The 21,047-nt window shown below is 43.6% G+C and overlaps 1 protein-coding gene across 1 annotated transcript in view; it reads left to right on the top strand.

Moving 5' to 3' along the window:
* The first annotated feature begins 2,460 nt into the window (after positions 1 to 2,460).
* The window catches only part of LOC137545098 (LHFPL tetraspan subfamily member 7 protein-like), a 292,100-nt gene continuing 273,513 nt past the window's right edge, over positions 2,461 to 21,047 (top strand). Inside the window, exon 1 of the mRNA XM_068266208.1 lies at positions 2,461 to 3,151. Coding sequence (XP_068122309.1) covers positions 2,816 to 3,151 — 336 coding nt within the window. The 5' untranslated portion in view covers positions 2,461 to 2,815. The remainder of the gene's footprint in view (positions 3,152 to 21,047) is intronic.

Genomic DNA, 21,047 nt, shown 5'->3' with positions numbered 1-21,047 from the left:
ATAGTCTAATGTCCTACCATGTTATTATGTATTTATATAGCACTGACATCTTCTGCAGCACATTACAGAGTACATAGTCATGTCACTGACTGTCCTCAGAGGAGCTCACAATCTAATCTCTACCATAGTCATAGTCTAATGTCCTACCATATTATTATTATTATGTATTTATAGAGCACTGACATCTTCTGCAGCACTTTACAAGTACAGTCATGACACTGACTGTCCTCAGAGGAGGTCACAATCTAATCCTACCATAGTTTTAAGTTGGCCACACACTATACAATATTTTATATTTCTTTTTAATTTGGTAATCAAGTGTACTCCCTGCCTAATGTGTTGCACTTGCGTTATGATTTTTTTGCGATCGGAAACGTCATGCATGGTGCGTTCTGCTTCTGATTCCCACTGGGCGAATGAACCTTCAGAACACAATTGCTGAAAAATCTTGGAAAAAACACAGAAACACAAGTTATGTAGTGTACACATACACAGAGTAGTATATACACATATACTGTATACACACACATAACATACTGTACACACTCACACTCACATTCTGTAGTTTATACACATTACTGTATATAGTGTACTCACGCATACAGCAGTACATACACACATTGTATAGTGTACTTACACATACAGTAGTACATACACATATTATATAGTGTACACCCACTAGTATATATACACACACACTCTAATGTACACATACTATATAGTGTTCACACACATACAGTACATCATATACACACCCAATATAGTGTACACACACATAAAGAAGTATACAGTATGCACACACTATATAATGTACACACACATAGAGCAATATACACACTCTATATAGTGTACACACACATGAAGCAGTATACACACTCTATATAGTGTACACACACATAGAGCAATATACACACACTATATAGTGCACACACATAAAGCAGTATACACACTCTATATAGTGTACACACACATAAAGCAGTATACACACACTGTATAGTGTACACACACATAGAGCAGTATGCACACACTATAGATTGTACACACAGAGTAGTACTGTACATACACACATTATATAGTGTACACACACATACAGTAGTATACACACACTATATAGTGTACACACTATGTAGTGTACACACACATAGAGCAGTATGCAGTATACACACACGTGCACACACTATATAGTGTACACACACATAGATCAGTATACAGTACACACACTATATCGTGTACACAAACATAGAACAGTATACAGTAGTACAGTACACACACTATATAGTTTACACAAACATAAAACAGTATATACTAGTACAGTATACACACTATATAGTGTACACATAGATAGAGCAGTATACAGTACACACACTATATAGTGTACACATACATAGAGTAGTATGCAGTACACACACTATATAGTGTACACATAGAGCAGTATACAGTACACACACTATATAGTGTACACATACATAGAGTAGTATGCAGTAAACACACTATATAGTGTACACATACATAGAGTAGTATGTAGTACACACACTATATAGTGTACACATAGATAGAGCAGTATACAGTACACACACTATATAGTTTACACATACATAGAGTAGTATGCAGTACACACACTATATAGTGTACACATAGAGCAGTATACAGTACACACACTATATAGTGTACACATACATAGAGTAGTATGCAGTAAACACACTATATAGTGTACACATACATAGAGTAGTATGTAGTACACACACTATATAGTGTACACATAGATAGAGCAGTATACAGTACACACACTATATAGTGTACACATACATAGAGTAGTATACAGTACACACACTATATAGAGTACACATACATAGAGTAGTATACACACACTATATAATGTACAAACACATAGGGCCTGATTCACAAAGCGGTGCAAAGTGTTTGCACGCCTGTGAAAAGCCCTTTCTCACGCCTAAACTCAGTTTAGGCGTGATAAAATGAAACTCGCACGAAATTCCCGCACGCAAAGTTTTGCGCACGGTGCAGTGCACGCGATGCGCCCATTAAACCCTATGGGCGCTACGCGCGAAATTGCGAAGATGCTAACTCAGCGGTGCAAAGGTTATCACGCCTAAAGTCTTTTAGGCGTGATAACTGAGTTATCACCGCTTTGTGAATCAGGCCCATAGAGTAGTATATATACACACTATATAGTGTACACATACATAGAGTAGTATGCAGTATACACACACACACACACACACACACACACCACACACATACACGCACGCACGCACGCACGCACGCACACACACACACACACACACCCATATAGTGTGCACACTCTTGCATCACATTTGAATATGTCTCTTACATGAAGGTTAGATGGGAGCAGACTATGAACTGTGAGTGAATTATTGCTGTAAATGCTGCGCAGTGCCCAGATAGAGGAGGACATTCATCCCACCACACAGCATAGCGCTATCGCGGGCGAGTGACAGTCAGTTACAAGCCTGGTGACATAATAGGAGGAGAGTGACAAGCCCTGGGGACACCTGTGTGATCAGCAGGGGAGGCTGATGCTATTGGCACACAGCAGCAGCAGCAGCAGCTGCCCATTCCTTCATGCTACACACAGAGGGCTGGGACATCAGAGCTGTCAGTGCACAGCCTCCTGTATCCTGGATGTGACTTCTCCTCCACCCCTCTGAGAACTTGTGTGTCCCCCTCCACCTGTGTGTCCCCCCAGCCTCCTCATGTGAAGCCAGGAGCACCTCATTCTAGTCAGAGGAGGGGAAGGAGGAGGATTCCGGATCTCTCTTTTTCTGCCTCCCAGATGCGCTCCTTGCTGGACCGTAACAAGAAGAAGCAGAGCTGTGCTGCCCGGCTGGATGTGGCTTTGGGGCTGTTCCCCCAGCAGCAGCAGCGGCAGCCCAGGATGTTCAGCTGTGTGTCCTGCTTCTGGGTGCTGCTCTCCGCCTGCCTGGTGGCCGTCTGCAGCTTCAGCTTCCTGTCCCCCTCATGGATAGTGCGGTCCGGCCAGGAGGACAGGCAGGACGCCGTCAGCTTCGGGCTGCTCTGGCATTGCTCTGACAGGATGGAGCTGATGTCCAGCTGCTATACCTTCGGAGGACTGGGCAAGTTCAACGACATCCCTTCCAGCTCCTGGCAGGTGAGTGACAGACGGAACCTCCACGTCGGGATAAGGTACCAAGACCTCCAGCATGACAGGCGGGGATACTGACCACTATACTAACGAGGAGAACGAGTGACATACAGAAAGGGGGGATACTTGTCTCATGTATCACTTATTATTATCACAATTACTAGGGAAGACCATTTGTATTTCTTTGAGTTTAAATGTCCGCATTTCCGAAATCGATTTTCTAATCGGAATACAGAAATCGGAATTCCGTTGAAATCCAATTTACTGCAACTCGGTTATTTTAACCTAATCATAGAACTCGGCAGCATTGGACCCATCAGAGAATGCAGACTTTTTTTTGCAAAAATTAGATTGCCGCAGTAATTTTAGACCAATTACAAGATTCCGATTTCCTTTTTTTGTCATTTTTTTTGCATTCTTTGATGCAAAAAATTACAAAGACAATACTCCTCCGAAATCGGAAAAATGAAATTGGCATTGGCGGGTATCGGAATTTTGGTGGAATCGGAAATGGGCATTGCCGACCATCCCTAACTATTACTAGTACAACCTTTGTTACTGATGCTTTCGCTGTTTGCCACGCAATTATAAAGCTGCTTACACACATGCAATATTCATCCTTTGTAACAGACGATAACAATGATCGTTTCAGCTGATGATTGTTGTGTGTACAGCGGCTACTGATCGATATTGCTCAGGCATCGTTAAAGATCCATCCTGTCTGATTCTTAATGACCCCCGATGCCCAAGCATGACCGTTCACAATGCTTTTTACAAGCCCCGCCAACCGATTGCGGCCATTCCGTTGTCCGTCGATCGTTGTCCTTCTGCCCCCCTCCGTAGCAACAGAACGCATTGCTAGCCTCAAGGCTAGGGATGTGTCTGTACAGCATCGTTCTGCGAATTGTCCAGTGTTGCTTGCCATTTTTGATTTTGAGAAAATATTAGCAAAAATACATAGTATTTTTTTTCGAGAAAATGAAAGCAAAAAGAATATCAGCTTTTCAGCTCATCGATGGAAATGACAATTCTTGCGTGTGTGTTGTTAACTCAATTGCTCTTTTAAGCTGCCTGTGTTGAGATTCATTTTGCGTTAGGATGCCAATCACATGCTATTCGCAAAACGTAAGTAATCGCAGGTTCTATTTTAAACTCAGGCAGGGAACACACTTGTTGATGCGTGCGTGGTTTACTGCACACTGCTGCACTGGCCATTAAAGTCAGTAGCCTGCTCAGAAATTGTACAACTGTTCACATTGATTCACGTTCGATTTTTACCCAGAGATTATAAATGGGACCATTTTCAGCTTTTTTTGCATGACGTGCATGTTTGTAATTACAATGTATTCCGCCACATCTGAAAAATCAAACGAAAGCAATGAAAATGGTGTGCTGGAAAACGCAAACGCAAAGCAACATAAACTCAGGAATCCTCTGGCAAAACCCACAAGGGTAGTCAGGTGGAGATACTATGGTGGTGGGGTGGAGACACTAGGGTAGATGGTAGTGGTTTGGAGACTCTAGAATAAAGGGTAGTTGGGCTGGAGACACTAGGGTTGTGAGGTGGATGGAGACACTAGGGTAGAAGGTAGCGGAGTGGAGACACTAGTGATGAGGGGGGAGACACATGAATAGATGGTAGTGGGGTGGAGACATTAGAATAGAAAGTAGTAGTGGGGGGGGGAGTCACTAGAGGGGAGGGTAGTGGGGTGGAGACACTAGGGTAGTGAGGTGGAGATATAAGAAGGTAGGGGAGAGGAGACACTAGGGTAGATGGTAGTGGTGTAGAGACTCTAGAATAGAGGGTAGTTGGGATGGAGACACTAAGGTAGAAGGTAGTTGAGTGAAGACACATGAATAGAGGGTAGTGGGGTGGAGACACTAGGGTTGTGGGGTGGATGGAGACACTAGAATAGAAAGTAGTAGAGTAGTGTGTGTGTGTGTGGGGGGGGGGGGGGCACTAGAGGGGAGTGGGGTGGAGATATAAGAAGGTAGTGGAGAGGAGACACTAGGGTTGAGGGTAGTGGGGTGGAGACACTAGAATATAGGGTAGTGGATTGGAGACACTAGTGGAGAGGGTAGTGGGGTGGAGACACTAGGGCAGATGGCAATGGTGGGTGTAGAGACACTAGAATAGAGGGTAGTGGAGACACTAGAGTAGTGTGGAGGGAGACTAGAGGAGAGGGTAGTGGGGTGGAGACACTAGAATATAGGGTAGTGGATTGGAGACACTAGTGGAGAGGGTAGTGGGGTGGAGACACTAGGGCAGATGGCAATGGTGGGTGTAGAGACACTAGAATAGAGGGTAGTGGAGACACTAGAGTAGTGTGGAGGGAGACTAGAGGAGAGGGTAGTGGGGTAGAGACACTAGGGTAGTGAGGTGGAGTTATAAGAAGGTAGTGGAGAGGAGACACTAGGTTTGAGGGTAGTGGGGTGGAGACACTAGAATAGCGGGTAGTGGAGTGGAGACACTAGAATAGCGGGTAGTGGGATGAAGGGTAGAAGGTAGTGGAGTGGACCTGGCTAGGAATCAGTACCTATTCAGTAAGCAGTTCAAGGCAAGACTCCCTAACACTGCAGGGTGGCCTCTTGAGCGTGTCCCAGTGGCTGCAGCTCTTGAGTGCTTTGAGTCCGATGGGAGAAAAAAGCTATACCAATGTTGGGATTATCGGATTACTGGAGGAGAGGGTAGTGGAGTGGAGACAATAGGGGAAGAGACAGAGGAGTTAGCGGATGTGGCAGTGAGCCGCAATTCCTAGCTATAACGAATAAGCGAGTCTGAAGACTTGTGTCTTGAGGGTGCATTTGAAAATTTCCACTATAATAACAACTGATTAGTATTATTAACATCATCACAACATCCTTCTTGCTAAGGGTTTAGTCGTTGTTGTTGTATGTTATTATTGTAATTAGTCCTTGGCTTGTTGTTAAGGCTGTCAGTGTTCACTGTACAAATAATAGTTACTGTACAAATCTACCAAATGATAGTTACGTTGTTGCTAAGACGAGGATTTTTACTGCTTACTGTACAAATCTGAGGTAGGGCCCTTTTCCACCAGCAATCGCAATCGCAAATAACAAACGCCAGTGATTGAAATTGTGATTTTTCATTAATTTTGTTATGCGATTGCAATATTTGGATTGCATTATCACACTTAGGGCTCTTTTCCACTATGAAATGCAATCGCAATCGCATTTCAATTTCCATGCAATTGAGCTACTATACTCAGTACAGTATAGCTCAAACGCATCTAAAAAGTGCTTAGTGCGAAATTTAGTGTGAAAACGGTTATCGCGCGCCAAAATTCAAGTCCGTGCGATAATGCAAATTTTTGCACGCTAACGTTCCCTGTTCGCGCGATAAATTTGCGTTATCACACGAACACGAACGTTAACGCGTGGAAGTTCGCTTTATCTCGCGAACGCGAATTTTGCACGTGATAACTGTTTTTCACACTAAAACATGCGCCAAGTACTTTTTCACAGACGTGATAACAGTTATCACGGCTTTGTGAATCAAGATCAAGGCGTGATATCTTTTCATAAGGGGTGATATCTTTTCAGAAGGCGTGATATCTTTTCATAAGGCGTGATATCTTTTCAGAAGGCGTGATATCTTTTCAGAAGGTGTGATATCTTTTCAGAAGGTGTGATATCTTTTCAGAAGGGGTGATATCTCTTCATAAGGGGTGATATCTTTTCATAAGGTGTGATATCTTTTCAGAAGGTGTGATCTTTGATAAGGTGTGATATCTCTGCATAAGGTGTGATATCTTTTCAGAAGGTGTGATATCTTTTCAGAAGGTGTGATATCTTTTCAGAAGGCGTGATATCTTTTCATAAGGCGTGATATCTTTTCAGAAGGTGTGATATCTTTTCAGAAGGTGTGATGTCTTTTCAGAAGGTGTGATATCTTTTCAGAAGGCGTGATATCTTTTCAGAAGGGGTGATATCTTTTCATAAGAGGTGATATCTTTTCATAAGGGGTGATATCTTTTCATAAGGGGTGATATCTTTTCATAACGTGTGATGATATCTTTTCAGAAGGTGTGATCTTTGATAAGGTGTGATATCTTTTCATAAGGTGTGATATCTTTGATAAGGATATTTGAGTTATTACTGTTTAGTGAATCAAGCCCACTGATTGCAATTACTGATAATGCATAGGCCCCAGCACGTGCTGTCGCTTTAAATGTATCAGGAGGCTCTGCACTGGAACACAATTTCGAGAACGGACGAATTTCCGCGCTAAACACAAAATGCCATTTAGTTTCTGTTACGAAAATGATTGTAATTATGAAAAACGTTTGTAATTACTAAATTCAGCATAAACGTCAAATTTTGCATAATCGTTATTAGGTCATTACGGCCATCACTAGTTATGATCGAGCAGCATCTTGTTGCTATGGTGCTCTGGTCCTACAAGGGGTCCATTCACATTGGCATGTAGGGGTTTGCATGAGGTTCCGCTGTAATAACGCGAGCTGAGGTGTGCGCTACTGGACACTGCACACACCACAATTACAAATGACTGGTGACAAGGTGCCGAGCATTGCGATACGTGTGTTCTGGCCATGGGTGGCCCGATTGTGCAATGATCCTACAATCTGGGTACGTTTATACCTGCATACACTATAAATCGGGGCTGCCCTTACTGACCTCTTTCTTAAAAGACCACTATCACAAAAACTATAAAATTTAAAATACACGGAAACACATACAAATAAGAAGTACGTTTCTTCCAGAGTAAAATGAGCTATAAATGACTTTTCTCCTATGTTGCTGTCACTTACAGGAGGTAGTAGACATCTGACATTACCAACAAGTTTTGGACTAGCCCATCTCCTTATGGGGGATTCTCAGGGTTTTGGTTACGGTATTTGTAAAAGCACTTAGTGAGGGTTGGTGCACACTACAAGAGCTTTTTAAAGGGGAACTGAAGAGAGAGGTATATGGAGGCTGTCATGTTTATTTCCTTTTAATCAATACCAGTTGCCTGGCAGCCCTGCTGGTCTATTTCTCTGCAGTAGTATCTGAATAAAACCAGAAACAAGCATGCAGCTAGTCTTGTCAGATCTGACATTAAAGTCTGAAACGCCTGATCTGCTGCATGCTTGTTCAGGGGCTATGGCTAATAGTATTAGAGGCAGAGGATCAGCAGGGCTGCCAGGCAACTGGTATTGCTTAAAAGGAAATAAACATGGCAGCCTCCATATACCTCTCTCTTCAGTTCCCCTTTAAGCGCTAAAGATTTTGAAAAGCTCTTGCTAATGCAATGCTATGGGGGATTTTTACAAATTCACATCGCTTCAGTGTGAACACACACATAGGATATGTTTAGCAAGAACCTTGAAAATCACAAAGCGCTCAGAAAAGCACTTGTAGTGTGAACAAGCCCTTATGAAGTATATAAGGCTTGCTGAGAATCCCCCATGAAGAGGTGGACTAGTTCAAAACCTGTCAGTTCTGTCAGATTACTACTACCTACTGTAAGTGACAGCAGCATAGGAGAGAAGTAATTCATGGCTCATTTTACTCTAGAAAAAACAAACTTCTTATTTATATATGTTTGTATGAAATGCTTTTTCGCTTTTGGGAATCAAGTTGCGAAAGTATTTTCGCAATATGGTCAAAGAGGTGAAATATCGTCAAAAAACACACAAAAAAAATCACTCTTGGGCCCTAAAGCCACTACAAATCGCAATCGCTAGCGTTTTTAATTCGCATTTTGTAAGCAATTTCGAGCATTTTCCCACGATTTTGGTAGCAATTTTAAAAAGTGTAAGCTTTTTGCCAGCGATTATGATAGTGACTTGCGACTAGCAATTTTAATTCTGATTGGTCCTTTCAAATTATTATAATTTTTTTTTACAATTTGCAGTAATTTAAAATTGCACATAAATCGCAATGTGTAGCAATTCATCAGCGATTTGCCAGCACTTCAATACTTTACATTGAAGCGCAAACGCTCCCAAAGTGCTGCATGTCCTGCGATTGCGATTTTGCTAATCGCTACTTTGAAATTTGTTACATTTATTTACATTGGCAGGGCGTTTAGGGAAATCGCTAGCGAATTAAAGCGATCCCTAAATGCTCAAAAAAGTGCTCTAGTGGGTTTCGGGCCTTAGAGGCCGGGTGCACACGTGGCAGAAACGCTTGCGGAGCGGGAAACGCTGCGTTTTATGCAGCAATGTTAGTCTATGGGACGCAGAAGGACTAGCGTTGCACTTGCGATTTACAGTAAGCAAGGTAAAGGGGGAAGAGGCGCCCAGAGCAGATAAAATACGTTAAAAACAAATAACAGGAAAAAAGTGAGGTGGCTTACCTCAATGAAGACAAATTCACCTATTAATAGAATTTTATTGCATTGACAACGTGTTTCGTGGGTGCATAACCACTTCCTCAGGCCAAATAGCAGTGCCTAATAGTGCTTGTAGCCACAAATAAGGCGCACTATTTGTGGCTACAAGCACTGTTAGGCATTTGAGGTTTGCTTTTTATCAAGAGTGCGACCATCACCAGCTCCGCCTGGTCACCCAAGTGGAGGCGGGGTTATACATCTCCACCTGCTTCTAGTAGTCGGTTGCCCTTCTGCAACCCACCTGTTTGAGTATAATACATTCGCATATTTCCCAAACTGCACCATTTGGGCTCCTGTTGTCTCTGTGTTTTCTTTCTGCAGGGTGCAATTTTTATTATCCCTACTTTTTGTCCGATTTACAGTAAGCGTTCTGCAGGCACTTGCAGTGTTGCAGAATATGCAGACTGGCTGCCAAAACGCACATAATGAAAGTCTATGGAAATGCATATGCGTTTTCCATGCGTTTTAGGCTGCGTTTTTAATTAAAAAGTAAAGATCTCTGATGTGTTTCCACTTCCTGTTGTCTTCCTAATGAATTGCATAAATATAAAAAAAAACGCACACAAAATGCATATGCGTTTACATTACCTAACCGCAAACTCATACGAAGCGCATGAAAAACGCATCTGCGTTCAGGGCCGGATTTACCATAAGGCACTGTAGGCACATGCCTACAGGCGCCTGATGATAGAAAGAGTGTAAATAAGAGGTTCCTTACCCTGCTCTAGGCATTCCACTGACAAGATCTCCCTTCAGTCAGGGGCACCTCTAGCTACTTAATCCTGAGGTTCCTCCAGTGGCGTAGTTAGGGAGCTATGGGCCCCGGTGCAAGTTTTACATGGGGCCCCCCAAGCACTCTATACATAACAATTGATACGGTGCACCAAAACCTGCAAAGGACAATAATAGTGTCAGAGGTGCAAGTAGTGGATGGGAAACAGTTTGTTAATGATTACTACTATGTAAAGCATCTGTAGAAGTGATTATTTCCAACACAGGGCCAATAGAGAGCTAATATTGTGCTTGAGAGAGGACCCCTTGGGGCCCCTCTGACCCAAGGGCCCTGATGCGGTCGCTACCTCTGCAACCCCTATTGCTACGCCACTGGGTTCCTCTAACTACCTAATATATGGAGGCACCTCTAGCTACTTAATATTGAGGGTACCTTTGGCTACCTAATACTAAAGGGCACCTGTAGCTACCTATAAGGAGTAAGGGAGAAGTGACAGCTGGGACAGCCAGCACACTTGTGGTGCAGTTTGGCGGGTGTTTGTACGTTCATGGAGGGCAAACTCTAAGGTGCCAGCAGTGTCTGGATAGAGTAATGGTTAAGGGCTCTGCCTCTGACACAGGCGACCTTAGTTCAAATCTATTTGAACCCTCTTTCTTACCTATTTCAGTAAGGAGTTTCTTGGGCAAGTCTTCTTAACACTGCTACTGCCTACTGAGTGCGCTCTAGTGGCTGCCTCGCAAGCGCTTTGAGTCCGACAGGAGAAAGGCGCTATACAAATACTGCCATTATTATCTGTGCTCCTGTGAGGTAAATCCCGGCCTGTCTGCATGAAAAAAAAACGCAGTAAAAACGCACTACCCTAACGCAAATGCACCTGCGGAAAATGCCGGATTTTCACGCTATGTGAACCTAGCCAGATAGACAGGTATCGCACACAAGCATACAGAAATCAGTGCTTGGAAAGTGGAACGCTGGCCGTCATTATGCTCTGAAATATTGGCGTAGTAATTAGGGTCCCCTCCAGCTGTGTTGGTAGAGCACTCTCTGCACTCTGCCGGCTCTCTCTCCAGCATCTCACTGTCATTAGTGGCTGGGTGTGTGTCTGGGAATCCTGCAGAATGCTGGGGCTGGCTTCACAAGTCCTGGCAGACCGCTGTGTGCCGCTACAAAGTGCCGGGGTAATTAGCGCACTATATGAAGTGGGAGAGAGCGCACTGCGGGGAGAGATGATCGCGTCGCCTATTAATATTACACTTGTGCTCCTAGGTGTCTGGCAGCGTGCTGATAACTCGCTGCCAGCCAGATCTGTGTAGGCGGAGAAGCGTTATTATGTAAGAGGCGCTTGGCATAATAATAATAATATTTCTCAGCGACTTGTTATACTTTAGCCTGCGTCACGCCTAAACATCAGGGCAGGCTGTGGGTGGCTTCACGCTTATCCCTGCGATTTACGGACGTGTTTTTCATATTTGCGATTCTGTGTTTTGGGATTTTGTTTCTATCTGTAAGGCCTTGTTCACATTGCGAAACTGGTCGGAAAGAAGACATGTGGCACTCTTTAATGTCTTATTGGCTGTGGACCAGCAAGTTTTTATTAGGGTTCCCAGTTCCTGGGCCCCGTATGTAAGTCTTTGTTTTTATCTCGTTTTTATGGTCTATACCGATTGTTTTTACAATAAATGGTTTACACTTAGAGTTGCTGTTTTTTTGTTGTGTTTATATATTGGCCTTCCTGGATACCATCCCATATATTGGAGTGGGGGAAGTCTGTATCCATATCTGCTCGAGGTACGTGAGGATTACCACTGAATGCGAGACATACAACCTTATAATGTGGGTTGTTGGCAGCTGGTAAGCCCCTCTTACTCTTTTCTGGTGATGGTTGGCCACAAGACCATGTGAGGTTGGAATATCACCGTGGTGAAGTTTTATTGACTGTATTTATTCCTCTTTGATCTACATCAATAGATAAAACCCACATGTTTAATTTGTCCCTTTGTCCCAGTTATTACAACGTTTACATTGTGTCCCTAGTACAATGGATGTCGATAATGTGTGTGTGTGTGTGTGGTATGTGTGTGTGTGTGGTATGTGTGTGTGTGTGGTATGTGTGTGTGTGTGGCATGTGTGTGGTGTGTGTGTGTGTGTGTGTGCGTGTGTGTGTGTGTGTGTTATATGTATGTGTGTGTGGTATGTGTGGGTGTGTTGTGTGTGTGTGTGGGGGGGTGTGTGTGTATGTATGTGTGTGTGTGTGTGTGTGGTGTGTGTGTGTGTGTGTGTGTGGTATGTGTATGGTGTGTGTGGTATGTGTGTGTGTTCGTGCGTGGTATATGTATGTGCGTGTGGTGTGTGTGTGTGTGTGTGGTATGTGTGTGTGGGGGGTGATATGTGTGTGTGTGTGTGTGTTTGTGTGGTATGTGTGTGTGTGTGTGTGTTTGTGTGGTATGTGTGTGTGTGTGGCATGTGTGTGTGTGTGTGTGTGTGGCATGTGTGTGTGTGTGTGTGTATGATCACTTAGCAACTTGACAAAGGCCGGTGAAGGCCGAAACAGCAGTCTGTCGTTGCATATCATGTCTGCATTAATAAAGCCTTAAAGGAGTTATAGATATCCAGCGTGGTGCCGGTCCTTTGTGTGATATTACTGTGTGTGTGTGTGTAGGTGTGTGTGTGCGTGTGTAGGTGTGTGTGTGTGTGTAGGTGTGTGTGTGTGTAGGTGTGTGTGTGTGTGTGTAGGTGTGTAGGTGTGTGTGTGTGTAGGTGTGTAGATGTGTGTGTGTATGTAGGTGTGTAGGTGTGTGTGTGTAGGTGTGTGTAGGTGTGTGTGTGTGTGTGTGTGTAGGTGTGTAGGTGTGTGTGTGTGTAGGTGTGTGTAGGTGTGTGTGTGTGTAGGTGTGTGTAGGTGTGTGTGTAGGTGTGTGTAGGTGTGTGTGTAGGTGTGTGTAGGTGTGTGTGTGTAGGTGTGTAGGTGTGTGTGTGTGTAGGTGTGTGTGTGTGTGTGTTTGTGTGTGGCATATATGTGTTGTGTGTGTCTGTGTCTGTGTCTGTCTGTGTGTGTCTGTCTGTGTGTCTGTCTGTCTGTGTGTCTGTCTGTCTGTCTGTCTGTGTGTCTGTCTGTCTGTGTGTCTGTGTGTCTGTGTGTCTGTGTGTCTGTCTGTCTGTCTGTGTGTCTGTCTGTCTGTGTGTCTGTGTGTGTCTGTGTGTCTGTGTGTCTGTGTGTGTGTGTGTCTGTCTGTCTGAAAGTGTGTGTGTGTCTGTCTGTCTGAAAGTGTGTGTGTGTGTGTGTGTGTGTGTGTGTGTGTGTGTGTGTGTGTGTGTGTGTGTGTGTGTGTGTGTGTGTGTGTGTGTGTGTGTGTGTGTGTGTGTGTGTGTGTGTGTGTGTGTGTGTTGATAATGTCAGTGACCGTGTTGCGGCTGCTGCTGAAGTTGAAATGAAAATCACAGCATGTTTATCTCTCATTGAGGTGACAATTGCCGTGTGATGGAAGTTAATAGGGAATGCGCTGACCCTGTCACACGGGTGACCTGCGTGCAGCGCTCTCATCTCCATCAGGGATCGGGGCTTCTTCTATGCAGAGCCCTACAGTCTGTGTCATTATTCCTGCAGGGCGGAGCCTCCGTCAACTAAGTGTCACTGTCCCTTGTGTAGACAGGTAGCCCCTACAGCCCACAGCAATTAGTCCATCATAGCTGGTCACATTAAAGGATGAACAAATTGAGAATCAGCTGATTGGATTAAACGCCTCATCATCATCACCATACAGGAAGGTTTGTTACACAACCTTGAAGAGAGTCTATTGGATGAATCGGGGATGTGAGTAAATAGTAGTCTCTTGTCTATTATGAGTTTATGAATCATCATGTGATGAGCTCACTGTGGAGTCTGAAGGGGAGTATCTGTTACATCCGTGCTTTCTAGAGAATGGCAGTACAGTAGAAAATAAGATTAGCAGGAAATGTCTTTGCACTGTAGAAAAGGCACCTCGTATAGGTAGCAGGAAAATCGGGCCCCGGCGAATAATGGACAGTTTGGTCACCGCCATAAACTCCAATGCATTTTTTGGTAATACAGCTGCAAATTTGGCATGTGATAAATATTGTTTTCAACATATGAACAAAAGTTTTTTTTAAATATGTTATCGTTTTGAAACTTGCAACTTTATAGATTTGGTCATATTATTTCATTTCTATGTACAGATTTTAATTTATCAGACATGTTATCTTTCTATATTTGTAAGGATGCTTGTGCAGGGTGTGTGGTTAGGGTTAGGCACCACTATGGAGGTCTTAGGGTTAGGCACCACCAGGGGAGGTTTCTGAACGAGAGTAGGGTTAGGTTAAGCCAGTGGTAGGGAACCTATGGCTCGGGAGCCAGATGTGGCTTGTTTGATGGCTACATCTGGCTCACAGACAAATCAGTAGGGGTTGATTCACTGAGCTACACTGCTCAAGCAGCTTAGTGTGGCAGCGCAAGTAACATTTTCAAAGTAGGCACGCTACTGCTGCAGCATGGACTACTGACTTACTCGCGCCCCCCCCCAAAACTAACGGCCGCTCCAATTGTCTCAACCTGGATCCTGTTGGGTCCAATCACTTTGTAGGATGAGATCCCCACACTTTGATTGGCCCAATATGCTGCCTGTCACTTGACATCAGCAAAACCATGCAGCACCAGAACTCGCATTAGTGGTAAGAAGTATTTTATTCATCATTGGTTGGCAACAGCATAACAATGTTATTAAAAATAATTCAGATACTTATAGTACTTTCAAGGACCACTATTGTGAAAAAAGTAGGCAGTTAAAATCTGACAGAACCGACAGGTTTTGGGCCAGTCCATCTCCTCATAGGGGATTCTCAGGGTTTTCTTTGTTTTCAACAGTATTTCCTGAATGGCATGGCAGTTGCAAAGTCTCTAACTGACAAAATAGTGTGCAAGTGAGCAGGGAGGCTGGCTGGTATCTTACTATTTTTGCTGTTCAGAATAAAAACAAAGAAAACCCTGAGAATCCCCCATGAGGAGATGGACTGGCCCAAAACCTGTCAGTACTGTCAGATTTTAACTGCTTACTTTTTTTCGCAATAGTGGTCCTTTAAAAGTGTTGGTTTGGTCTTATATAAAATGCACACCTTTACTTGTATTTAGTTTGAAACGTATTGTATGTATGGCTCTCACAGAATAACATTGTAAAATGTGGCATTCATGGCTCTCTCAGCTAAAAAGCTTTCTGCCCCCTGGGTTAAGCTGTATTTTTTTTTTATAATGGAATGGTTTATAATGTAAGTACCATTTTGTTTTCATTTGCAGCAGTTTCAGAACCGTGCTTATTGTTTACATGTTTTCATTTTCAACCTGCAACCAGTTCAACACAATATTTTTCGTTTATTACGATTTAGTTATCCAGCCATGCCCGTTTTTTCTCCCACTTCTATTTCATGCACGCCCTCGTACATGTCTACTACCCAACTTGGAGGGAAATGGAGTCTGTCATAATTATTTACTTTTAAACAATGCCAGTTGCCTGGCTGTCCTGCTGATCCTCTGCCTCTAATACTTTTATCTAGACCCCTGAACAAGCATGCAGCAAATCAGGTGTTTGACATTATTGTCAGATCTGACAAGATTAGCTGTATGCTTGTTTCTGGTGTGATTTAGACACTACTGCAGCCAAATAGATCAGCAGGGCTGTCAGGCAACCGGTATTGTTTAAAAGGAAATAAATATGGCAGCCTCCATGTACCTCTTACTACAGTTGTCCTTTAAAAGGGATTTAAACAGGGCCGGCTCTAGGCTCAATGTGGCCCTGGGCAACAATAACATGGGCCCACTCCAACCATATTCTCTCTCATAAGCAGCATTAGGCCCATTTTTTCTCCTCCCCCACCCTCCTCCCAGGTCTCCCTGGTTCAGGTCAACTGGGCATGGGAATTGAAAGGCATCTGATAGACGCCTGTGTTAATTATCGGTAATCGGCAATAAGCGGTGAGTTGGTTGCTGATGTTTGTAGTAGCCGATCTACTACATGGGAATTGATGGTTGCAGCCATTTGTAGCCATTTGGTTTAGGCACTTAGAGGTAATGGTTAGGGTTGGACATTAGGTATAAAGTGGTCTCCAGGGTCCTGCAGAGGATTCCAGAGAAGAGTGACTCACCTGTCCAGGCTGGCGCACTCCTCTGTTAGTCTGCTCACTCCCCATCCTCATCCCCACCGGCGCCTCTTCTCAGTGGCCCGGCACATGCACCTCACGTAACAGGAACAGGGTCACAGGATGCAGCCAGCAGATAGGGACGAGGACAAGGAGCATGCAGACTAATGAAGGAGCGTACCATTGTCCATTAACTAATTTTAAAGTAAACTCGTAATGATAAAAAGAGCCCCTGGGGGTCCTCTTTACCCCGGGAGGAAGCTTCTGGATCCCAATGAGGCTTTCCAGTCTCCCTCCAACAGCCCAATGCACAATATTTTACATCTGCGCTCCTGTTCAGGCACATTAGCGGCTTGTTTTACTTGTTCAAATAAAATGAGTTTAACTGGACAGTGCTGGAGTCTGTACTTTTTTAATTTGGATACACCTGAAGAAGGTCCAAAAGGGCGTACATCAAAAGAGGGCGTCGGGAAAAAAGGGCGCGTGGTGTAAACGATAAGCAGTATTATCGTTTATAAAAATATTGTGTAGAATTTCGTTTACAAATAGTGTTTTAAGAATTTATAAATCATTAATAATGTGTATGAGATCGGCAATTCTTAAAACGTTAATCTTCCCTGTTTCTAAACTGAAACTTATAATTACGTTTGTTAATAAAGCAGTAATATTTGTTTAAACATTATAATTATATATTGTTATGAATAATCTTGATTTATCGTTTATTATTATAATAAAATGTGAAAATATTGTTTATAACAATGATATTAATATAAGTACATTCATAATAACTGTTGATTAGTATTATTAAAATTGTACTAAAACTATACCTAACCCTACTCTCACACAGAACCCTCCCTGTACCTATCCCTAACCCCCCTGGTGGTGCCTAAACCTAAAACCCCCCTGGTGGTGCTTAAAACTAACCACCCCAAAGCCCTCCCTGTACCTATCCCTAACCCCTAGACCCCCTGGTGGTGCCTAAACCTAAGACCCCCCTGGTGGTGCCTAACCCTAAGACCCCCCTGGTGGTGCCTAAACCTAAGACCCCCTGGTGGTGCCTAAAACTAACAACCCCAAAGCCCTCCCTGTACATATCCCTAACCCCTAGACCCCCTGGTGGTGCCTAAACCTAAGACCCCCCTGGTGGTGCCTAAACCTAAGACTCCCTTGGGGGTGCCTAAACCTAAGACCCCCCCTGGTGGTGCCTAAACCTAAGACCCCCCCTGGTGGTGCCTAAACCTAAGACCCCCTATGGATAATAATGTTTTACAAACATTAATAAATAAAAAATGTAAATCATTTTTTTGGGTGGATAATAATGTTTTAGAAATGTTTTAAAAATAGTGAATGTAAAAAATATATTGGAATTTACGTTACGTTCTGATCGCTTTATTTTGTGAATATTAATGTTTTACAAACAGTAAGGGTTAAAATGTTAAATAATGTTTTCATTAAATAGGATAAATATGTTTAGTATTTTTATAAACGTTATTCCTCACGGGCTCATTTTGTAAAGTTAAATCATCACAAGCACAGTTATAAAACATTAAAAATCTCCGGGGCCGTTTGTAAAACGTTAATAATCTCCGGCGCCCTTTTTTCCCTGTTTGGCGCCCATTAAACGATATTTATAATGGGAGTGAATGGGGCGCCCTTTTTGTCCACTTGTCTCATGCGCCCAAATCTCCTGCTTCCCCAAAAGGGACCGCAACATGTAGTGTCAGCTCTGTTTCTATTTGAAAACAATTCTTACCACAAGCAGCCTGTGGCGTTGCTGCCTTGTTATACTGTAGACTTATGCTTCCAGGATGGTGACCTGGTTGAGGGGTAGCTAAAACCCTGAATTCAGTAGCAGGAGGCCCTATGTCTGTGGATCTTCTATTAGTCTGCACGTAATCACTATATTATGGGCTTGATTTAGCAACCAGGTGTAATGGTTCACATTGCACAGCGACCTGATCACAGCAGAAACCAATGCAACACCATGCTTTGTTTTCTTTTAGGAACACACACTCTTTTTTTCTCTTCTCTCTGCTGTCTGTGTAAACTTTATTTAACACATTCTGGTTAAGAAACAGACAACATTGTCACATGACTTTAGATCAGTGGATAAGCTGTATAAGGTCATATGAATCATCACATATCCTTAGTTTGAACACCCTCTGTATATACTCGCGTATAAGCCTAATTTTTCAGTACAAATGTGCTGAAAAGTTACCCCCTCGGCTTATGTGTGAGTCAGTTGAGCAGAATGGATGGTAGAGCAGATTTTGTTGATAGCAGAGGAACATAAGTATTATGCACTAGTAATTCTGCTCTTGCCAGCTGGCTCCCTGCTGTGTCTGTGCCCCCATCCCCTGCAACATGGTGTGCAGAGTGTGCTTCTCAAGACTACCCGGCTTGTGGAGCAGAGCGTGCAAGCAACGTGTCAACAGTGCAATGATCGGGGATTCTTCCTGTGTGACATTCGCTGTCTCATATCTATGACCACATCTATTGGCATCTTAAAGGAAAACTTAAGCCAAACAAAAAAAATTACATTTACTCACCCGGGGCATCCCTCAGCCCCCTGAAGCTGGATGGTGCCCTCGCAGCCCCGCTCCGATCATCCTGTCCCCGCCGGCGGCTACTTCCGGGTTCGGCCGACAGGCTGGGAACGCGGCTGTTTTTCCGCGTTCCCAGCGTATATATATATATACGCTATAGCAGCATAGAGGGGTGATATAGCGGCTGGGAATGCGGAAAAACAGCCGCGTTCCCAGCCTGTCGGCGGCTGTCGCCGAACCCGGAAGTAGCCGCCGGCGGGGACAGGATGATGTTTGGAGCGGGGCTGCGAGGGCACCATCCAGCTTCAGGAGGCTGAGGGATGCCCCGGGTGAGTAAATGTCATTTTTTTTGTTTGGCTTAAGTTTTCCTTTAAGTCACAATTATCATCCTTGTGGAACATCTGACTATGGGGAGAGGTGCTGACTTGTACTGGGGCATATCTGGCTATTGTGGAGGGGGCTATACTGGAGAGGGGGCTTATACACGAGTCAATCACTTTTTCCTGGTTTCTGAAGGAAAAGTGGGTACTTCGGCTTATACACAGGTTGGCTTATATGCAAGTATATACGGGTATCCTAAATTGTAGATCTCGGACGCCATTCACTTAAAGGGAGCTCTGGGTTGGTAAGTGGCAAAAGCCTGTTTGTCAAAAAGATGGCTTCTATTGACTTTTGTGGTGGATGCAGACATGGAGATCTGCGCTGGCACACAGGGCTTGTGCTGATATGTTTCTGGGATTTTTATTAAGGAGCGTGGAATTACTCTCTATATCCCAATGCCAGACACAAGTCCTCTCTCAGTGGTGTGAGGGGGATCAGCGGAAGAGCTCGCTTTATCTGTGGAAAATCTCTTCGATTAGCTGATGTCAAATAAAATAACTCAGGAGTGTTTTTTTTTTCAAATGATTTCTTGTAGGAGAGACTTTCAGAGCAGCGAGCTGCAGCTCTCTCTGTGCCCTGCTTCCTCTCAGTCTGGTGAGGCAGTAAAGCAGCAATAGTCTGTCCCACAAACCTCAGTCTTTACATCGCAAGGCATAGCAAATCATTTTTTACCCACGGACCACAATGGACTTATCAATCATCGAATCCTATGTTAACTAATTTCGGACCAACCGTTCTAGTCTCTTTAAAGAGGAGCTGTCAGCCATATTATCTCAGAAAAAGAAAACACATATATAAGTAGATAAATACTTGCTCTACTTACACAACATATGTATTGCACTGTCCACGTTTTGATTTTAGTGATTTTTCGACAGTAAAAAAAGAGAAAATCCTTCTTAGCATTTCCCATTTTAAGTGTGGCTATTTTGAAGCCAATCCTGATGTCATTTCCTACCTTACTCTCCTTTGCCTGATTTGCCCGCCCCTTCACTATAGAAAGTGCATTGTCTCAGCATGAGAAATACTGGCCAATCAGAGAGGAACAGAGGTGTTGGAGGGGAAAACAGGAGGGAAAGAGGCTTCAGCCAATCAGTCTGCATTAGTAAAGTCTGAGGGGAAGTACAGAAGCAAAAAAGGACAACCCAGAATGCCCTGCAACTTCCTTTTTGTGCACCAAATTGTGTGTATCAAATAAGAGTCAGGTAAACTGGGGAATGATCATTTAGCAACAAGAAAAGTAATAGTGATTTTAACTTTTGGATTGCCTGGTTAGCATCCCCATTACTTGTTTACCAGATAAAAGTAAATAATTCATTTTTGATTTTATGCCCGACAGTTACCAGAGCCTTTTTTTTTCTTTTACACTTCCTGACCACTGTGATTGGCTCACAGTGATCAGGAGGTCAGGAGCCAATACAAACGGCTCCTGGCCGAGTTACGGAGCTCATCTGTCTTTAGACAGCAGAGACCTGTGCCGGCGGGGGCACGCTATTGCGTCCCATGCACAGGTTGGGCGCGTTTAAAACTACGCCGATCAGCCTTAGGCAGCTACAAGTGCTGCAGAGTTTTTACTATGGCCAGTCCCAAAGCGGTTAAAGAGAACCTGAGGTGGATGAAATTAAACAAGTTGGCTACTTACCTACAAAGAGGGTAGCCTCTGGACCTGGAGACCGTCTCCGCTGCTTGGAACCCTATGCTAGATCACAACCGTGCTCACCTTCGTGTAGTGGTATGCTG

Source organism: Hyperolius riggenbachi, chromosome 2 (genome assembly GCF_040937935.1).
Source record: "Hyperolius riggenbachi isolate aHypRig1 chromosome 2, aHypRig1.pri, whole genome shotgun sequence".
Taxonomy (NCBI): Eukaryota; Metazoa; Chordata; class Amphibia; order Anura; family Hyperoliidae; genus Hyperolius; species Hyperolius riggenbachi.
The sequence above is the reverse complement of the archived record's forward strand: the minus strand, read 5'-3'. Positions and strand labels throughout refer to the sequence as shown.